This window comes from Camelus bactrianus, chromosome 4, assembly GCF_048773025.1.
Source record: "Camelus bactrianus isolate YW-2024 breed Bactrian camel chromosome 4, ASM4877302v1, whole genome shotgun sequence".
Taxonomy (NCBI): domain Eukaryota; kingdom Metazoa; phylum Chordata; class Mammalia; order Artiodactyla; family Camelidae; genus Camelus; species Camelus bactrianus.
In genome coordinates this window covers 87,859,787-87,879,894 of record NC_133542.1, presented here as the reverse complement: position 1 = coordinate 87,879,894, position 20,108 = coordinate 87,859,787, and the positions used below count along the sequence as shown (strand labels likewise).

At 38.8% G+C, this 20,108-nt stretch overlaps 1 protein-coding gene across 11 annotated transcripts in view; it reads right to left on the bottom strand.

The window, feature by feature from the left end:
* Window positions 1-20,108, bottom strand: part of TUT7 (terminal uridylyl transferase 7) — a 57,627-nt gene that overhangs the window by 18,305 nt on the left and 19,214 nt on the right. For all 11 annotated transcript variants that reach the window (XM_074363077.1, XM_074363078.1, XM_074363076.1 and 8 more), the window contains exons 11-22: window positions 18,514-18,666; window positions 15,480-15,660; window positions 12,980-14,055; window positions 12,416-12,566; window positions 11,260-11,346; window positions 10,431-10,531; window positions 8,761-8,818; window positions 4,388-4,491; window positions 3,561-3,650; window positions 2,722-2,835; window positions 2,470-2,547; window positions 1,671-1,848 (exon numbers count right to left, since the gene is read on the bottom strand). In XM_074363077.1, coding sequence (XP_074219178.1) covers window positions 1,671-1,848; window positions 2,470-2,547; window positions 2,722-2,835; window positions 3,561-3,650; window positions 4,388-4,491; window positions 8,761-8,818; window positions 10,431-10,531; window positions 11,260-11,346; window positions 12,416-12,566; window positions 12,980-14,055; window positions 15,480-15,660; window positions 18,514-18,666 — 2,371 coding nt within the window. The remainder of the gene's footprint in view (window positions 1-1,670; window positions 1,849-2,469; window positions 2,548-2,721; window positions 2,836-3,560; window positions 3,651-4,387; window positions 4,492-8,760; window positions 8,819-10,430; window positions 10,532-11,259; window positions 11,347-12,415; window positions 12,567-12,979; window positions 14,056-15,479; window positions 15,661-18,513; window positions 18,667-20,108) is intronic.

Genomic DNA, 20,108 nt, shown 5'->3' with positions numbered 1-20,108 from the left:
TGAGATTTAGACCCACAGTTTACTGGAGTATAGGTCGCTTCACTCAGTTTAACTCTATGCTAACAACTGCTATGAGAAAGTTACTATTCCAGCAGGTTGGACCATGCTTTCTTCTGGTGATTTTTATGTGTGCACGTGGAAGTGGTTTTGGCTGGTTGCTTGGTGTAGCAGAGATACTACAATATGAGCTATAGTACAGTTACACACACTACCACTACCACCATTGGAATTCCTCAGTTCTAGAGTAACCAGTCAGAAGTCACCCTTCTAATTTAGCCTGTTACTAACAGCTCATCTACAAATAATGTAAAAATTAAAAGCAAAAGATAATGAGGTTTCAAAAATTAAAAACAATATTAATAAATGGCAGATCATTAAGAACTCATTGTGATAATGGAAAAGTATAAGATAAGTTCTATGTTTTTGACATATGTGATCCTAAAAAGTTAAAACCGTATCTATAACTCACTGTCATCTACATTTAATTTTACAAATGCTCACAGTATTTTAACACTGCCAATAGGCAGAAGTGATGATAAAAGCATAACCTAAAGTAACACATTATTCAGGTGATACGAGTATATCAAAATTTTTGAAAAAGATTAAAATCAACAAAGTACATTTTAAGCCATATGTCAGTTCATTTTTAAGCATTTAAACTCCATTTTGTCTTTAAAATTAAAATCCCACAAACTGATCACTTATATGTGGAATCTAAAAAATAAAACAAATGAATGACTATAACAAAACAGGAACAGACTCAGAGATAGAGAGAACAAACTAGTGGTTACCAGTGGGGAGAGGGGCAAGATAGGGGTATGGGGTTAAGAGACACAAACTATTATATATAAAATAAATAAGCAACAAGGATATATTTGTGCAGCACAGGGAATATAGCCAATATTTTATAATAACTTTAAATGGAGTATAACCTATACAGATTTTGAATCACTATGTTGTACATGGAAAATTAATAGAATACTGTAAATCAATCATACCTCATTAAAAAAAAATCAATACTGAGCAATCATTGAAAATAATTTGGTGAATATAAAAAGACACAAAAGGGTATATCAAAGTAAAACCATTCAGGGTAAAAAGCAAGTTTGCAAATAATGAGCTCAATTATCTTTAAAAAAAAGTGTATGTGTATGTAAATATTTAAGTACACATATAAATCCATGGATTCTGGCGTTCAAGGAAAGAAGCAGCTTAAACATGGGCAAAATAAATGTCAAATTTTATACATAACCACTTATAGGTAAACTCCATCAGTAGATAGCAAATAAGGATCTTGAACACTGACTCTTAGAGGCACTCTTCAAACCCTCACTTAGGAAGGTTTTAAAAGTCCCACTATTTTGAGGCTGACTTATCTCAACTGCAACCTTATTCTCCAGTATGTGTTAAACAAAGGTAAAGGATTTGTCATGGTGAACAAAGGCTCTGGGATTTGTGAGAGGCCCCACAGGAGAGGGTCATTTAAAAATAAATCTTTAGGCTGGACACAGACAAGTCTGCCTGATGTGGACAGCTAACAGGCCAGCTGCGAGGCACATCTGATCGGTGGCTCGAGGCTGCTCCGGAAGATCTCTGCAAGGACAAAGAACACCACCCTCATAGTTTAACTTCTATATTCTATTCAATTGTAAGTTTGATTTTATTTGTACCTTCAATAACAATGTATTTTGAGGTCCACTGTTTCTTAAAAGTTGTAAGCAGACTTTTTCTCCTGATACTAATGACATGTTCTTTAAAATCAAATTCCTCTGTGTAGAAACGAAGAAGTCCCAACCAGAGCTGCCCAACAGATTCTGTATTTTTTCCATATTCTGGCCAATAGGTGGGCTAGAAACAGAAGGAACAAGAGATATCATGCTCTATAGTAAAATGTTAATATCAATATTCATTTGTATCTTAGGGAGTAAGTTTGGATTTATTTAAATTAACTAGAGTTTAAATACATAAGATTACAACTATGTAACTTTCCTATATATTTTAAAATATCATTTACATGAGTTTATTAATCTCTACCCTATGACTTAGAGTTGGAAAGAGCTCAGGGTTTTAAATGTCAAACCACAAAATGCATGTTTCTGAAAGAATTGGAAAATAAATTTTAAGAGAGTTGGTGACATCTGGTTATTAGGTCTCTGTAATTCAAAGTCTTTCCAAACTTTCTGTAGGAAACCATAGAGCAAATATTTGTTCATTTGGAATAAAGTTACCTAACCATTTGGAATTATTAGGCATTTAAGAAATCCTGGATATAGTCCCTAAAAACTCACCTGGCTTAAAAAAAATTGTTTTCAACTTCAAAGGAATCATCTGTATATACTAGTTTTTTAACTATCATAATATAAATAAATATAACAAGTGATAATACAGTTCTTGTCCATCTACACTACAGCATGGTATAGCTAACTCTCAGTCAAGGATGTAAAAAATCTTTACTATTAAAATACGTACCAGTTCATCTATTTGATCAAAAAAATAAATATTCCAGCCATCAACAAATATTTCAGGTTTCTTTTCACCTTTGTATATCTGAAATTAATTTTTAAACTATTAGTATGGATTACAAACTTAATGCATTGACACAAAAACTTGTAGGAAAATAGTTAAAAATTTATCTACAGAACCACAGAATTTTAGAGAAGGAAGAGGGCACAAAGATCGCCCAGCTCTACATGTGAAAAATACGACTTCTTTTACTGATACCTCTTGAAGGACAGGGATGACTGGCGGATTCCTCTGCTGGAGAAAATATAGCACCATAAGCGTGTATGCGTATGATGATAAGCTGCCTCTTGATGCATCACCAATGTCGCACATCTGGAGAGAAGGAAAACAGGAGCAAAGGAAAGATGACCAATGTGTTCTGCTACCTTCGCACTGTTATATTATCACTAGAAGTAAGGTGCTTCTATAGGGCATTAACACACAAAGTACATTTTGAAATGCTAAAATATGCCAACAAAACCAAGAAAAACCCAAACCAAACCAAAAACAAAACCCCATCAAAACCAAACCAAACTAAACAAACCTCGACAAAGCTAAGGAGTTGTTAGCTACAAGTAATATTAGGTTACCATGTAAAAATTTAAGACAACAAAATTTTAGCTTGTTGAGTAGGGCTTTTCAAATAGTTAAAAGAAGTGTTTGATATGGCTACAGATCTTTAAAAATACAGACTTATGTTTTCTTTTTTTAAACTGAAGTGTAGTTGATTTAGAATATTATATTCATTTCAGGTGTACGACATAGTGATTCAGTATTTTTAAAGATTATACTCTATCTAATGTTATTACAAAATAATGGCTACATTTTCATGTGCTGTACAATACATCCTTGTTGCTTATTTACTTTATACATAGTAGTTTGTGTCTCTTAATCCCATACCCCTGTCTCGCCCCTCCATCCTTCCCTCTTCCCACTGGTAACCATTATGGTTTGTTCTCTGTATTGGTGAGTCTGTTTCTTTTACAGACTTATGTTTTCCGCTAGGTTTGAAGATGCAATGACATTTCCTGATAAATCACAACAGGAAGCATACTCACCTTTGTAAATACTTTCATGGTATAGCACAAATATTTCACTCTGGGATCAATGGCTGAATAGGCAGATAAGAGCCTTGTGTTATGAAGGGCCTGTTAAAAGGAAAATTACACTACCAATTAGAAGGAGAAGTTTTAAGCTGGAATAGTCTGAAAAGGTTTACACTGTAATTCATTTTAGGATGAAGACATTTAGGCTGAAATTAGTATTTTTCCCCTAAAGGTAAGCTTCATTAGCTTATTAGTTAATAATTAAGAATTGTAAGCGATAACTGACACCTTGTAACTGAACTATACTTCAATTTTAAAAAAAGTAAAAAGTAAAAGGTTAAAAAAAATGGATTGATAAGTGATATCTGATCTAAGGACTCTTTATTCTAAACATTCCCAGAGAATAAGTGCTATTAAAACAATCAGTTTCCTTTAAGTTGATGTAAGATTCCCTAACCCCATCACTATTCAAATTAAATGTCCTTAGGGGCCAGAGAGGTCCCATAAAGCCCTAAAGCAAACCAGGCGTGAGACCAAAGACACACACATACACACACTCCAAAATTAAAACAAAGTTCAAGCCAAACAAAAAGCACCTGCCACTCTGACCTCATTCTAAATGAATACTAATAAATATATTTTTAAGTGAATACTAGTATTAACTCAATTCTGTTATATCCCCAGCCTCACAACACTGCCAGGCACTAAGCAAGCACTCATAAATAACTACTGAAAGAATGAATAGGATGAAACGAATGGCGTAATTTTACTTAAAGATTGTATAAGACATACTTGTTCCTTTCAGTCTCCCCAAAGAAAAAGTCTAGGGAAAATCTTACCAATGTGTTATACAAACTGATGTCCACTTCCAGACCGCTTCTCAAATGGAAGAACTTTACAATTGGCACCTTTGCTGTTGTAATAGGCAAGATGTTCCTCAGCCCTAGGTTGGAAAGTAAGACAGTATTGTTAAATACAGCAGCAGCGGGTATAAGGTGCTCTTATGTTAACATTACAACATAAAATGATGTAAAGCTGGCTTTGGCTTGTTTCACTGAATCACTAAGAGTAGTCAAAGAATTCTCTGTTACTAACAAACATCTGGGGAGACTCTTCTGGCAAAGTTTGCATTTGTTGAACACATCAATATCTGAAGTACAGGAATCAATAAGGCAGCCGCTGCCCTTCGGGAACTCACCGGGTCATGTGCATGTGGGTACGGCTGTCAGTCTACCAACCACCGAAACACAGGAAACTACCAGAGTCTAGATTATATGGGCCCTACCTATTCTCTCCAAACGGCTATATACCTAACCTGGAGGAACGCCTAGAGGGGTAGTCACCTGAATCCTCAAAACAGAAGCTACTCCTCATGGACCTAGAAGCTATGACAGTAATAGGAGAGAAGGAAAGTCTCTCCTCCTCCTTCCTGAGCTAAGCTTTGAAAAAGAACAGGTAGAAAAGGGAAGGCCAAGGGGATTTACCAGGCAAGGAAAGCTGCACATGGAAGGAGTAAATGCCTCAAATAGAGTGGCAGGTTCAGGGAGCTCCCATGGAATTGTGCAGGCTACATACAAAGTGGACTCGAGGGAAAGAAATACCGAGTAATAGGAGATGTGGTAAAAACTGGGAAGAGCCCAAAGAGAGAACATATATATCCTTAGAGGCAAAGAAATGCCAATGAACTGATGCAAGTTGGGGGGAATCACTGGTCACATCTATTTAGACAATGCCCCTGGCAATGGACAGACTGGAGGCACCCGGAAGAGAGACAGGGTGACCACTGTAAAAACCGACCTGAGATGGGCTACCATGGTGGCATGGGAATGCAGAGAGGCAGCAAGAAGCAGATGTCTGAGGGCATCTGTAACTGGTGGGTTGGGGAAGCAGAAATGGGGGTGATAAGGCAGAAGGAGGGCTGTTAATGGCAAGGCCATTTCCTGAGTACCTAGATTCCTTTACAAACATCACCTCCTAAGACATTCACCCTCACCCAACAGATGAGGAAACAGAGACCCTGAGAAATGAACTTGCTCAGGAATACACAGGTGATGAATTGTGGAGCTGGTATTCAAATCTAGGTAAGGCTGACTCTAACCTTCTACTGAACCTACTCCAGGACTGATTAATTATCACCTCATTCATTCTGGTGATTCTACGGATGCTTATGTCAACAACCAAGAATGAGGATTCAGGAGGAAGAGCAGGTAGGGGTGGCTGTAGCAGAAGCGAGGCGGTAAAGAGAAAGGTGAGTTCATTTTGCGACGCTGGGGTTTGAGCTCTTCTGAGAGAGTTAAAGTGGTAATATCTGGAGGGTAGATACCTAGTGGTCTGGAATTTAGGGGAAAAGTACATCAATGAAAGAAGTTTCAGCAAAAGTTCTGTGTGGGAGATGGAGGAAGTGTAACTTATACTGATGGGGAGGAGGAGCAAGGAAGCCCATATTTACTGAATAATACCTAGCATTATGTCAGGCCCCGCAGTTTAATGTACTACCTTTCTTAATCTTAAATGCTACTATTGTTGCTCCACTTTACAGATGAGAAACTGAGTGCTTATAATAAGGTTGAGTGACTTTTTGGGACTCACACAGCCAGCAAATGGAGATCAAAGATCTAGAACCAGAGTCTGATTCTAGAAGCCTCACCAATTATTTTGCTTTACTGTCCCTAAAACATATCCTTTCTCTCCATCTCCATCCCATTCTAGAATCTGACACTGCCAACCATTGTGACACTTATATGCCTGTCCTCTAGGACTTCCTCACAGCATATCATCCTGCTTCCTAATTTACCACTCTAATCGTTCCTTTTTAAGTATCCTTCCTTAGTGTCTACACTCAGAAATTGAAGTTTGGCTTTCAACCTCTCTCAAATGATCCCCTGGAATTCTTGGCCTCTGTCTCTCTTTCTTTCTTCAAGACTTTCAATAAAAAACTGTTTTATTTTGTTCTTCAATCCTGACAACTCTGTGTTTCTGCCTCCTAGACTGTTAACTCTTGGAGATTATACCTTCATGGCAAACTATCACCTCCAGTTGGTGCTCTCTGCAAACATTTCCCTTTCTCATGAACCCAGACAGCAGCCTGAACCCTTATTTCTTACTTGCAGGTATCTAGGGAATTTCCCTTTGGAATCTCTCCTATCCTTTTCCTTTTAGGACTACTGGCACCTGGTAAAGGTCTTTCTGCCCTGTCACTTAGATTATACCTTCCCTAAGAGACTGTACCAGATGCTTACAAAGCTTAAGTTTTGCTTTTATTGGGTTTCTCCTCTCCTGAAGAATGTTTGGTGGCTTCCAAATATCAACAGACTTTGCCTTATCTCCTAATAGTTCCCACTTGAAACTCCTCTCTTAATGTACCAATCTTCTCATCGTCCTCCAAAATATATTACAGTGATTCTCACACGCACATCCCTGCATCTCAGGAATGACTTCTCTTCTGATCCCTTTCAAATCATGTTCGTCATCACCTGAGATCAGAACAAGCCCAACTCTTCTGTGAACCTCCCCTACGCATTCACAGAATCTCTCCCTCCTCAGAAGTTATTTAATACTTATTGTAGTGTCTATGATTCACTTTAATAAATACTACGATACATTGTTACATAGCCTGTGAGGTTATCTTACTTTTTTTTAAGATCTGAAAGCTGTCAAAGGAAGGACCTGTCTAGACTTATTTTTCTACCATCTCTAAGTGCCCAACACCAATGCCGAGCACATAGCAGACACCCAATAAAATACATGGGAAGGTGCTTTCTTAATCACAGCCCTCTAGCTATTATTAAATTTTTGTTCCATGCACTCTGCATCACTTACATGTTATAATCTGTATGTGTAAGTCATTTCTAGTCCAAAAATGATCTGTTTTTAGTAAGGTTCATTCTTAGGAAATACCCACTGAGGTATTTAGGGGAAAGGGATGTGATGTTTGCAACTTAATCTCAATGGTACAGAAAAAATTGTGAGTAAGCAAGAGATAGAATGATAAATCAAATGTAGTAGTAAAATGTTAACAATTGATGGATCTGAATGAGGGATAGCAGAGTTCTTTATACAATTTTGCTGCTTTCCTTTAAGTCTGAAATGATTTCAAAATCAAAAGTCAGTATCAAGGGGGTGGGAGTAGCTCAGTGGCAGAGCGCATGCTTAGCACGCACGAGGTCCTGGGTTCAATCTCTAGTACCTCCATTAAAAGAACAAAACTAAAACAAAAGAAAAGTCAAAATCTAGCTAAGTACTAAATAATAGGTCACAAAAATTTAGCCAATTTAGTTTCTTTGCATAATCTTCAAAAATAAAAAAAAGCATACGATCTTTAGAGGTGAAATTCCTAAAACGTTTATTTCAATGACCAAAAAATTATATTGATGCACATTAAGAAAAAAATACTGATGAACTGGGTTGATTTTCAGTGGGAATAAACAAACTTAAGACTTTTATTCCCCAATGTTTAAAAAACATGGTATCCTTTTTAAACTCCTAGAAATAAAAAGTTCAAAGAAAAGGGGCACTCAAGGTGTATACTTATGTGGTATATGTGTGCATGCCCATGCTGTGAATTTAAGTCTACTCTTTACTGAGATATAAGAAAGCTTTTTATGGATGGTCCATGGATTTTAAGTTTCATAAAGGCAAGGACCATATCATGTTCACTTTGATTCTCAACTCTTAGCACAGAAGTTTGTTGAACCACATTTTAAAAGAAGATTCTCACTGTTTATAGCATCCATAGCTGCCTATGACAGAGAGAGGCAGAAGGATATGTTAATGGCACTTCAGCTCTGTGCTTGATTTACAGAATCTACACATTTTACAGTTGTAAGTTACTTGTTCAGGTCACATACAGCTTGTTGAACAGCTGCAAGTACAACCTATCACTACACTTCCACTATATTTCACATCACTGCTAACAAACCCCTACACTTTGATTTATACAATGTTGATAAGTCAAAATGATTCCCAAAATTTCTTGCGAGTATGGTATATGCTTTGTCTTGAAATAAAATTGACTGAGGCAACAGCATGCACACAAATTATAAGCAATTCTTCAGTTTTTCATACATAATCACACAAGATTTTTTGAAGCTACCAATACCATAAATATGCTGTATGAGCCACTACACGGTTTCGCTGGCATCAGTAAATTCTAAGCATGCAAAACAGTAACAAAAAGACAAAAATAGTTTTCAGAAAAAGTTTATAGAGGTACCTGAATGTTTTTTGAGGACTCTTGCCAATTCTTCAATAGTTCTTACGCAGTCCAACCCCTGCAACAAAAATGATACAAACTACTGAATCAAAAATGGAAGACAGGTTCCTAAAACGGTTATAGTTTCCATTTCCTCCAGAAATAATGAAATTAACTTGAACTTGTTCTGTATTCATTTTTTCCTAAGAATAATATCCTAAGAATATGGAAACCCCATACACCCTACTTACTAATTGCTCCGGGAGGCACAAGAAAGGCTGAAATCAGGGTCCCCAGAAAAATCTTTGAACCAACGAGGACCTCCATTTGTTCCCTCTATGTAACTATGTCACTCAGAAGTACTCTATGTGACAGACAGAATCAGTAAGAGGGAGCTTTTGTGGCCTGTCTGATTCATTCTGGGTAGGCCTTCATTATAGTTTAATTAAAAGCTGATGAACTGCTGTGGAGAGTGATTAAGCTCAGATTATTTCTCCATAGGACTAGTCAAAAATACAATTTCCCAAAAGAAAGTCATATGACAAATAAGAATAATATTTCAAATATTTAAAAACATTTCTGCTGATCTTCTTCAACATTAAGCCCTTTGGATGGTTACACACATCCCAGAATATATTTGGATTTTATTTTAGAGATGCTCTCAAAACTAGTTTATTACTCACGTAAAAATTCAACCTAGCTGATACACAATCAGGTCATTCCACATATTGGACCCAATCTTGCTTATCCACCTTATTCACCAAAGTCATGCTAGATAACTTCTGGCTGTTTTCCCAAATCAGATATATCCTCAAGGGACAAAGACTTAACTCAGAAAAGGCATAAAAAGATCCTGAGCAGCAGCAGCATTGCTCATTTGGATATACACCATTTCGATTGTTACTATAAATGAAAAAAAGGGGGATGGACTCAGTACTTCTCAGACTTTATACCTTTTCACAGTAGTTTATATTTAATAAATGCCTTCATATCCATCAGGGCCAGCAAACCTTTTCTGCTCTGCGGGCCACATGGCCTGTTGCAAGGACTCGACCCTGAAGTCACAGAGTGAAAGCAGATGCAGACAATACGTAAGTGAAGGGGTATGGCTATGTCCCAATAAGACTGATATGCACAAGACAGGCAGTGGGCCACAGTTCCATGAATCCTGACATACGTGATCCAGACTTAGGTGCACAGCAATCTCCTGAGGCAAGAGGATCTCATCTCCGTATTAGAGATTATCAACCAAAGACCACACGTTTAGGGACTGATGAAACCCAAAGTCAGTCTTGAACCCAGGTCTCTGGACTCTTAGGTTTAGCACTCTTATCACTGAACCACATTGCCTGCCTGTTAAAAACTCTTTTTAGAAAACCCTATGTGGGTGTGTTCGTGCACCCGAGTCAGCCTGGTGGCCAGGTCAGTGGGACACTGGAGAGGCTGCTTTGGCTTCCTACGCTCCTGGATGTCGCCTTCAGATCCACTGTGTACTCAGGTTGCAAGCACAAGCCTTTCTACTCCTCACACTCCCCTCTAGACTTCTAATGTATCTGGCCAGACAGACTGTGCCAAATGGCACACTCACATGCTATGCCCTGATAAATTTGGAATATACCACGCTGTACTGTCAGTCAAGATTGCCAAATCACACTGCCACAGCAAATGTAAGTTTCACGTGGTCACTGTACCTCAGCAGTTTCAAGTCCATTAATTGTCATACAGACGTCAAGGTCACTCTGTTTGAACCCAAATCCATTTTTGGAGGAGCCAAACAAGCTCAATTTAGTTCCTGTTAGGGATATATGAAAAGTAATAACTAATTACCTGAGTATATTTCATTTTCTGATCAAAACGACCCTCTCATGAATCAAAACTACCCAGTTATTGGGGGCTGGGGGTATAGCTCAGCGACAGAGCATGTGCTTGGCGTGCACGGGGTCCTGGGTTCAATACCCGGTGCCTCCGTTGAGAGGGAAAAAAAAAACAAAAACAAAACACCTCAGTTGTTAACTGTCCTATAATAATCTCATTATGATTATGTTCTCTTAGTAACCATTTATTATAAATTATTTCCTTCCAAAATTTACTTTAAATAAGTACAAGCTGCAGGAGACATGAAGAATTATTAAGTGCCGCTTTATTCTAAAACGCAAGGACGTTTTGAGGAAAATGTGGATCGCCTCACCAAATTTAATCATGTGAGCTTGCTACTTTCTAAATAAATTCACTTTTTAGAGGCGTGAACTTTGACTTGAAACATTACACTAAATGAAGTTCACATGTGACATCTGCTAAGAGAAATACTACAATGCAACACCATCTTTGTTGGCAAACTAGGACTGGGCCGACAAAAGACCACCCTAGGAATATTACAAAATAACTGAAGCCCTGTCCCCACCATCACTGCCAGGCTGCTTGCTTAGCCTTAAAATCAATGTGCCCATAACACATGTACTCATTCTGAAGGAAAGTCACACTACCTTTTCTTTTTTTTTTAAGATTAAAAAAATTATTTACCTGGAAACTCTTGCCTTATGAAACTTTCTAGGTTTTGCCGAATATGTTCACGAGACTGATCTTCTAAAATTGTTGGAGAAAAATCCTCTGTTTAAAATAAACAGAAACATTCAGAAACAAAGATTGTTCACGTTCTCTGAAAAAGTAAAATTTTTAATAAAATAAAACCTAACACAGTAAAAAACAAACAAAACAAAAAAAAAACCCAAAACAAACCCTAAATTTTGTGTGTCTTCTCAGTAGACGGCATTAAGCGATGTAAAATAAAGATGCCTTTTTGAAAGAGTTTATCAGCAAGAACTGCTCCTGAGATGGAAACTAGTCTGAGAAAGGACTCTGCTCCTCAGTTTCAGACCCAGGGCCCTATGAAGGCAGCCTTCAGGGGTCTGCCCCAGAAGATGGACACAACGGTTAATAAGCCTGTGCATATAAGTTTTCTTTCAAGGGAGGACCAACAGTTTCCTTTCATAGCTCATAATCTTCAAAGAGGTTTAAAAAAGAAGTCCCTGACTAAGGACGAGTGTCCTCCGGCACAGACAGACATGTCAAGATGAAGCAATGTGATGCAACACGTCCTCATCTCTAAGCAGCTGCATGCCTCTCCATCAAATGCTGTTCCTTGCAGAACTTTAAACCTCTGTGCATCAACGCTTCCCAAAACTGGTGTTCCTTACAGGGCTGTTCTGAAGGTTATTGACTAGCATTAATTAAAGAGTATTCTATGCTCAAATTTTGAAAAAGTTAAAGAGTAAATAAGCTCTTTACTGTAACATTTCTCAGAGCCTTTATTATGCTAATGGCCCCTGTGAATCTCTAAGGGAGGGGGCAGGAAGTAGAGCTATTCCCCACTTGACCTGTGGAATACTTCTTGTTGAGAAATACTATTAATGGAACCTAAAAATACATTTCAAGGAAAACCAGTTGGGAAGTGACAGTACTCCAGTCTTAAGACTTAAAGGATTCTCCCTCTCCCTGTCTTTAACAATTATTTATTGCACATCCCAAATAGAACAGGAAACATTGGCACTGTGGATACAACGGAGAATGGAACAGACTTCGCCCCTACAACGAAGCTAACCGGTTAGTCATTCAGATGACTCTTAAGAAAATGTCAATGTTATATTTTGACAAATCAAAAAAAATGTTAATAACTTACTAAAACACTGAATGCAAACTTGATCTAAGATATTTGAAAATTTGGGTGTTAACGGTGGCAGAGGTTCCAGCTGGATTCTTTTGAAGTCTTCGGGACAGTCCTTCTTTAGATGACCCTCTCGTTTGCATAAACTGCATACTACTGTAGGAGACTGCAGAAAGACGGCAAAGCAGAACAAGACTTAAGGTAAAACTTTATTCGCCAAATGAAGGGGTCTTGAATCTTTTTTCAAAAGTACACATTCTACTCATCACATTCCAAAGGCATGAAAAAAAAAATGTGTGGCTACTCCAAACTTTCAGATAAGGATACCCTTTTGACCCTTTTGGTGTACTTCAGAGAAAAGGCTGTTACTATTACTACCAACAGCATTCCTTTTCTCCTATGCAGATTCCTAAGAGGCTAAGAAGAGGAGCGGACCTAGCAGCTGAACTGGAGTGAATGACCAACTTGTTCACCACTACCAAACCAGGAGAGCCCTGCTTCAGTACGCCAAAATCAAAATGACATGCATTAAAACCGCTTCAAGTCTCCTAGCACCACGTCTAGGAGCAGCGTGATTACCTTGCCTTTGGTGAAGGTGAGTTTACTAAATTCATAGAAGAAATCAGGCAGATCCACAGCTGAATTTTCCTCACATACATTTCCTTCTTTAAGACTGACTTTATTAAGTTCCGTGAGTAGAGCTTCATCCGCATGTTTTCCACATTCTTTCAAGTCTTCAGACTTAGCAGACCCACCTAATTCCTCATCCTCTCCCGACAGGGCATCCTCATCCCCTGATCCGGGGTAGGTGTTGTCCAATTCACCTTCATTAGCAATGCCATCCTCTTCTTCCCTTTGGGAGATGCAGAGCCCGGGTTCCTCATCCTCCTCCTCTTCTTCTTCCTCTTCTTCATCAGAGTGAATGATTCCTGACATCCGGCCCTGTCTCGAAGGGGTAAAGTGGCTTAGAGTGTCTCCAAGTTCATCAGTAGCTTCCATGCTTTCTTCGGCACCAGCCTCGTCATTGCACTCTTTGGCTGTAGGATTTCTGAAGCCTTCCAAACCCAAAGTGCTGCCTGTCTCATTAGTTCGTCTGCTGCCACAGGTGGCAAGCTCCCCACATTTGCTACTACTTACAGCTTGATCATCAGCTGTCAAAGGATGCATGCCCTCCCTCCCACTTTTTTTGTCCTCATTTTTACTTCCTGTTTCTTGATGTTGCACTTTAACGTCCTCAGAGTCATCACAACTGACCTCGGCCTTCATACCGTCTGAGTCTTCCAGGTGGGCACGGATGAGTGTGTTTCCCATTTCCTCTCTTGATGGGCTTGCAAAGCATTCAGCTGTCTCTTTAAGAGTAAGTGGCCGTGCCTTGCAGGTATTTGCAGTTGAACTGGCAGCACCAAGACCTTGAGCCAAAACTGAGTTTTTGAGTTTATCACCTTTCACTTGTACACCTGGATCATGTTTTGCTACTTGTTTAGAATGTTCGGAAGTACAGGTAACAGCACTCAGAGGCTTTGGAAGGCTAGACTTTGTAACTTTGTGTGGAAGAGCAAAATATTTATACGTTGTCCTTAAACAATGAAGTATATATTCAAATACAGGTTGATTATTTAGGGTTCTTGCCACATTCCTCTTAACAGAGTAGGGATCTGTAATTAAAAAAAAAAAAAGATCCACCATTTCATACACTTCTATTTCATGGTTTAAAAATCAGCCTGCTACAGACAAAGACAACAAATAAGCAACAGTAAAACTTAATTTACCATGTATCTTATATGCTTTTTTAAAAACTGGGGATGGGGAGTAAGAAGATAGTTTAAAAACAAAAAGAAATGTTTTCTTAACCATCTGCTCTACAGAAAGAACCCATTCTGTTCAGAACCAGTACCCCTTCCCTATTCTGTTTTGTGACTGTGGAGGTAAAAAAAAAAAGATGTCATCAGTGTGGCTGTCATGCCCTCGGGAAGTGAGATCTTCCCGCCAGGCTCTGCTGAGTGCTCGGCCTCCCCACTCAGCCAGGCCCTGTGGTTTGTAGAGCTTACCTCCACTCTTCTGCCCTGGAAAGCCCCATCACTGAACTGGCTGGACTGAATTCAGGGGCGAGAGGGAGGCACCAGGAGGAGACACCACTTCTCTCAATCTTTTCTCCTCCCCTAGAACTCCAGCAGGTTAGGCAATTGGCCAGAAGAGCTGAGCCAGAGAAACTGCAGGGGAGGGTTTAAAAATGTGAGATCCCCATGACTGCACACAGAATTTATGCAAAATGCAAAAATCTCTCTTATGCAATATAAAGCTTGAAAAAAAAATCAAGCAAATATAAGAGAATTCCATTTAGGAGGTTCTTTAAATTATTTGAAGGAGGAGAACTAAGATTTCTAGAGGGGTTTCCACCTCCTGATTTTGTAAAGCTGAGAAGAACTAGTCCATTTAATGACGTCTACAGGGCACATCAGTATGTCTTTTATACAATGGTTTCAGATAAATGAGACTTAACTCATTGAACACTAAGTGTTTTCTTTTTTTTTTAAAGAAAAGGTGTTTTTATGAACAAGTTCTAAAGGTTACTACAGATATCCCAAAAATAACTATCCTTCTGCTCTATGGAGAAGAATCCAACGAAGAATACTATTTTTCATGAGAAAAAGTATTTTCCTCAACCTTTGTAAAACTAAACATCAACACCAATCCATGAAAGGACTGAATCAAAAATCCAGATATGAGAACAGTAAAGAGGAAAGGCATATTTACACATCACTTGGAAAAAACTTTTCAAGCATTCAAGTTGTTAAGCAATTTACAAAGAAAATAAGGACTCAGCCAGCCACTATTTTAGTTGCTTGAGTAATTAAGATGTCTTACTGCAGCACTTAAAAAACCCAGGATGATCATTTTGATCCCCTGGAATGACCCACTGTTAACACATGCAAGATTCTAGCTATTTATTTCACTTTTAAGGTCCGGCCTACCTTACGTGTAGGAGCTGAAAAAAGATCGAAATATAAAGCATGCTGTTAGACTGATACCTTAAAAAAACAAAACAAAACAAAAAAAGGAATTAAACATTCTGAGATACCTTCAATGGCAATGCGCTTTTTGGGCCAATCCTTTGATTCACGAGACACTGCTTCTTTGACACGGATACTTATCACTAAATCAGCCAAATTGAACTCTAAAGCGTAGAATCGAAGCAGTTCCACCCAGAGCTGCCCAACGGGTACTGAAGGCCGGTTTTTGAAATCAAATATTAGAGATACCTATGAACAGCAAAGAAAAAACATACAGGTTATTTCAGATGTCAGCACAGTCTGAAAAATCAGAGATTATTCAAGCATCAAATTAAAAAAATCTGAAAAACTTTAGCAAAGATGCGAATTTGACAATCCATCTAGATAAATCACATTCTAGGTTCTATTTTGCTTGCGGGAAAATAGAATTCTTTCACTGAATTTGATGGGTTAGAGTAAGTTAAAATCTACTCATTATCAGAGGAAGAGACAGGCAGATTTATGAAACCAGGCAGCACCGCTAATCACGAAGTCTTAATGGCAGGTGGAGGGAACCACGCCCTGAATGCTGCTACTCTCAGCACTGAGCTCCCTCCTGCTCCTGCAGCTGGAGGACTTCACACAGTCAGGCACACAGAAGAGGGTGGCAGCTAGAGGTGTACAGCCAAAGGAACACCACTCCTCTTATTTGCTCTGAGAAGCTACAGAAGCTCATTGAGTCTGCCAGTGGCAACGGACTTCAAAATCAAATCAATAAATATCAGAAATCAATACAAGTTTTACATTCACAGACTCCTGACAAGTTGGGACATACTGTGACGTAACACAGTGGAAAGTACATAGAACTAAAAAAGGAAAAAAAATTGGTCCAAATATTGATTCTGCCACTTTGCAGATCTTAACTGCTCTGTGACTTAGCTTCTTCATTCTCAGATTGGCAGTACAGCACAGTGGCTAAGAGAACCGACTCTGGAGTGGGACATGCTTAGCTCTGAAATCCACCTCTGCCACGTACTAGCTGTTTCTGATCCTGTCTGAGCCTCTGTTTCCTCATCTGAACAACGGGGATCACAGTACCCACCTCATAGGGTTGTTGGGAGGACTGAGTGAGATAGTGTCTGTAAAGAGCTTAGCACAGTGCCTGGCACACATGTTCAAAAAATGGTCGCTACCATTATCTGCAGAGTAGGGATGATACCACCTATAACACAGGATAGTTATGAGGATTAAATCAGAAACAAGGGAAAGCATCTGGCAGACTCGGTTGCTCTCTGCATTTTTTCATTTAGGTATATAGTTTTTTTAAATACAAGAAATCCATATATCATCGAAACAATGTCACAACTGTAAGATGCTCATAAGACGTAATCTAGCTCAACTCCCATGTGCTACAAGAGAAGGAACTGAAGCCCACAGAGTCTGTGACTTGGCAAAGGTCCCACTGCTTGTTAGTGGCGGAAGAGAGCAATGTCTCCTGACGCCAGTGCAGTGCTCTTTCACCACCACGTGCATTTTGACACCGTCGAGACCTCAGTTTCAGAAGGGGCAGCATGATTAATCTCTCCAGTTAGCATTAAGTGTAAATAGAAAGAATTTAATTGGACTTTCAGGAATAGTTTTTCCTTCTAATATATACAATTTGTTTTCAATCACTCTTTACTATATCAAGCTGCAGAACAAGTGGTATGGCATTTTATTAATACCATAGATTTATTCACTAAACCTCTGTAAAATAAGAGATTTTCTTAAGGTTCTGTAAAATAAGATAAAGTCATCAGGTTGGTTTACATAGCGAAACTGATTAAAAATGGAAGTTGTCTAGGTCCCAAACACTACAGTTGAGGACACAAAGAAAACCTCAGAAATGGAAAGCTTCATTAAACTTTACCTCATTATCCATAATCCTTATTCAGCATTACTAAGGATTTTAAGCATCTCACTGAAGTGACTTCATAATATCATAACATGGAACTTAAGAGACCTTTGAAATATCTAGACTAGTGATACTTAAACTGCTTTTTTTGTTACTGTTTTTATTTTTTTAATGTAGAGAACACTTTCTTTTTCAAATAAAATAAGAACAGCAGCTAGCATTTACTGAGTGCTTATCACATGCTCGGCACTGAGTTAAGCATTCTATAAACCAATGATCCTATGAGAGGATACCATTATCACCCCCATTTGTAGGTGAGGAAACTGGGGCACAGAAAGATTAAGTTACTTGCCCAAAGACACACAGCTAGGAAGTGGAAGAGCTGGGATACATATTTCAATGTTCCAGCTCCACGGCCTGTGCTCTTAGCCACGACTGGACCCCCAACCAGAAAACGGATAAAAGCGGTGTGTTCTGGTGGCAGCCGGGGTAGGGCACCACTGCCACCCTTTCCCCCTCAACTCTCAAGGATTCTAGAAAACACAACTGGAGAATATGTGATTCACCACTATCGCATTTTAGGCATGAATAACCACTGGGCTAGAGGAGTGACGGACTTGTCTGTGAAGAGCTGGGACTAGAATCCCGGTCTCAGAGCTACTTTGTGGATATGACTGTCATTTCACCCCAAAGGGGAAGGTCATGGAGCCAAGCACTGTTTACCCATCTAGGGCAGAATCCTACTCTTATTACTAGCATAATTATATTGCTCAGATTTTTGCTTGTAATCCTAATGGCAATTCTCTCCTTGCGCATAAATTCTCCTGCCCACCCCTAATAGTAGGAATGAGGACAAGTACACTAGACCAAAGACTTATTCATAGTTTAGTAATTTGAGGTTAGTTAACTTTTCAAATATTTAAGCCTCATAATACCATTTCAGACCCAAGTTCTTTGAGGACAGATAGGGGTTTATCTTTGAAATCTCATTTTTCACAGCACCTTGCACACAGAAGACACCATGTAAGTAACTGGATTCAATGATTTGAATTTGACCTTTTCTTATTACTTGTCTGTTCAAAGGACTGAACAGTCTAGAACATGAAACCACCATGAAACAGTTAAAATAGTTGAGGAAAGAAGAAAAGAAGACCGAGTAACTCATAAACTCCATAATTAACAACTGAACTAAAAATAGATGGTAAAACTAGAAACGGGAGAGAACAGACCTGTCCCCTTTTAACGGGCATTTCTTTGGGTGCCTCTTCTTTTGCTGTGTCTGTGTCCCCTGTGGCATCATCAGTGTATTCCCAGACCACAGAGTCTTTCTGAATTTCTTTAAGGTTGAAGTTCCCTAGTTTGTTTAATGAGAATCCTTCAATCTAGGAAAAATGAGATACTTTATTAGAAGGCAGAAATGATTTCATATCAGGGCATATTAATCCTGGAAGAAATGAAAAGAGAACATACTTATAGTTCACTGGGTATCTTTTATAAAAGGAGTATCTTTGAGACATCTGTAAATTTAAAGTAAAAAACAAGGTTTTGATTTGAAAAAGAAATGTTGATTTCTGGAAACAATTCCTTAATAAACAGTCTAGGAGAAGGGGCTATGGCTTAGGCCTAAGGTCACGGTTCTGAAGTAAAACTGACCGGGCCCAAACCTCAACTCCCTCATGTACTGTGAGACTTCAGTAAGGGCCTCATTTTGTTTAGGCCTCAGTTTCCTATAAAAAGACCTAACACTACTCTCCTTCATGGGATAGTTATGACATGAAAAGATGGATATAAAGCATTCAGATACAGGGCATGGCATGTAGTAGGTGCTCAATAAAAGTAAGAAAGTGTTTCTTTTGATACTGTTAAGATGCAAATTGCTAAAAATATAGTCTGGGCTCAAAAGGTCTAAGAAATGTAGAACAGATGTGAGCAGATTTCTTTGTGACAGGTACACTAGGGTCTATCACACCCTTATAAAAAGGTTAATGTACATAATGAATTGTGGGGTGGGGTAGGGATATGGCATCCTGGGTCCTGAATTTCATATCAAACAGACAGACTGCTTCTTTGGTGTGGCAGACAGAGTAACCCTAAAATATAAGACATCACGTGGCTCCCCTGCTCATAACAGCTTCCTTCTTCCTCAGGGTGAATTTCAGTCTATTTCAGGGCCTGGGTTATCTGGCTCTGCGCTACTTCTCTGTGGCTTGGGGCTGACCCCTGCTGGTCCCTCTCTGCTTGGATGCCTCTTCCCCTTCTCAACAAGGTAACCCATGCAGTAAGGAGGGCATTCAGGCTCTGCTCAAATGTCTTTGACTCTAAACAGCTCCTCCTCTTTCACTCTCGGTCCTTCTTACCCCGGTTTACTTTTCCTCAGAATTAGTGCCACTTGACATGCACTTACTTATCTTCCTCACCTTATAGAAGGTGCTTCTCTGGCTGCTTCTGAGTTTTGCTCTTTATTTTTGGTTTTCAGCAGTTTGTGGTGGGCTAGGCATGCTTCTCTTTGAATTTATTTTATTTGAGGTTTGTTTAGCTTATTGAGACTGTAAATTTATGTCGTTTTATCAAATTTATGAAATTTTATATATTTTTTTCCTACCCCATTCTCTTGTTCCTCTCCTTCTGGGGCTCAAACTACCCACAGGTTAGATTTTTCTGAAATTATTCTACAAGTCCCCAAGGCTCAGAGTTGGTTTTTTTTTTGGGGGGGGTGTAATTAGGTTTACATTTATTTATTTTTTAGCAGAGGTACTGGGGATTGAACCCAGGACCTCATGCATGCTAAGCATGCGCTCTGCTCCTGAGCTATACCTTCCCCCTA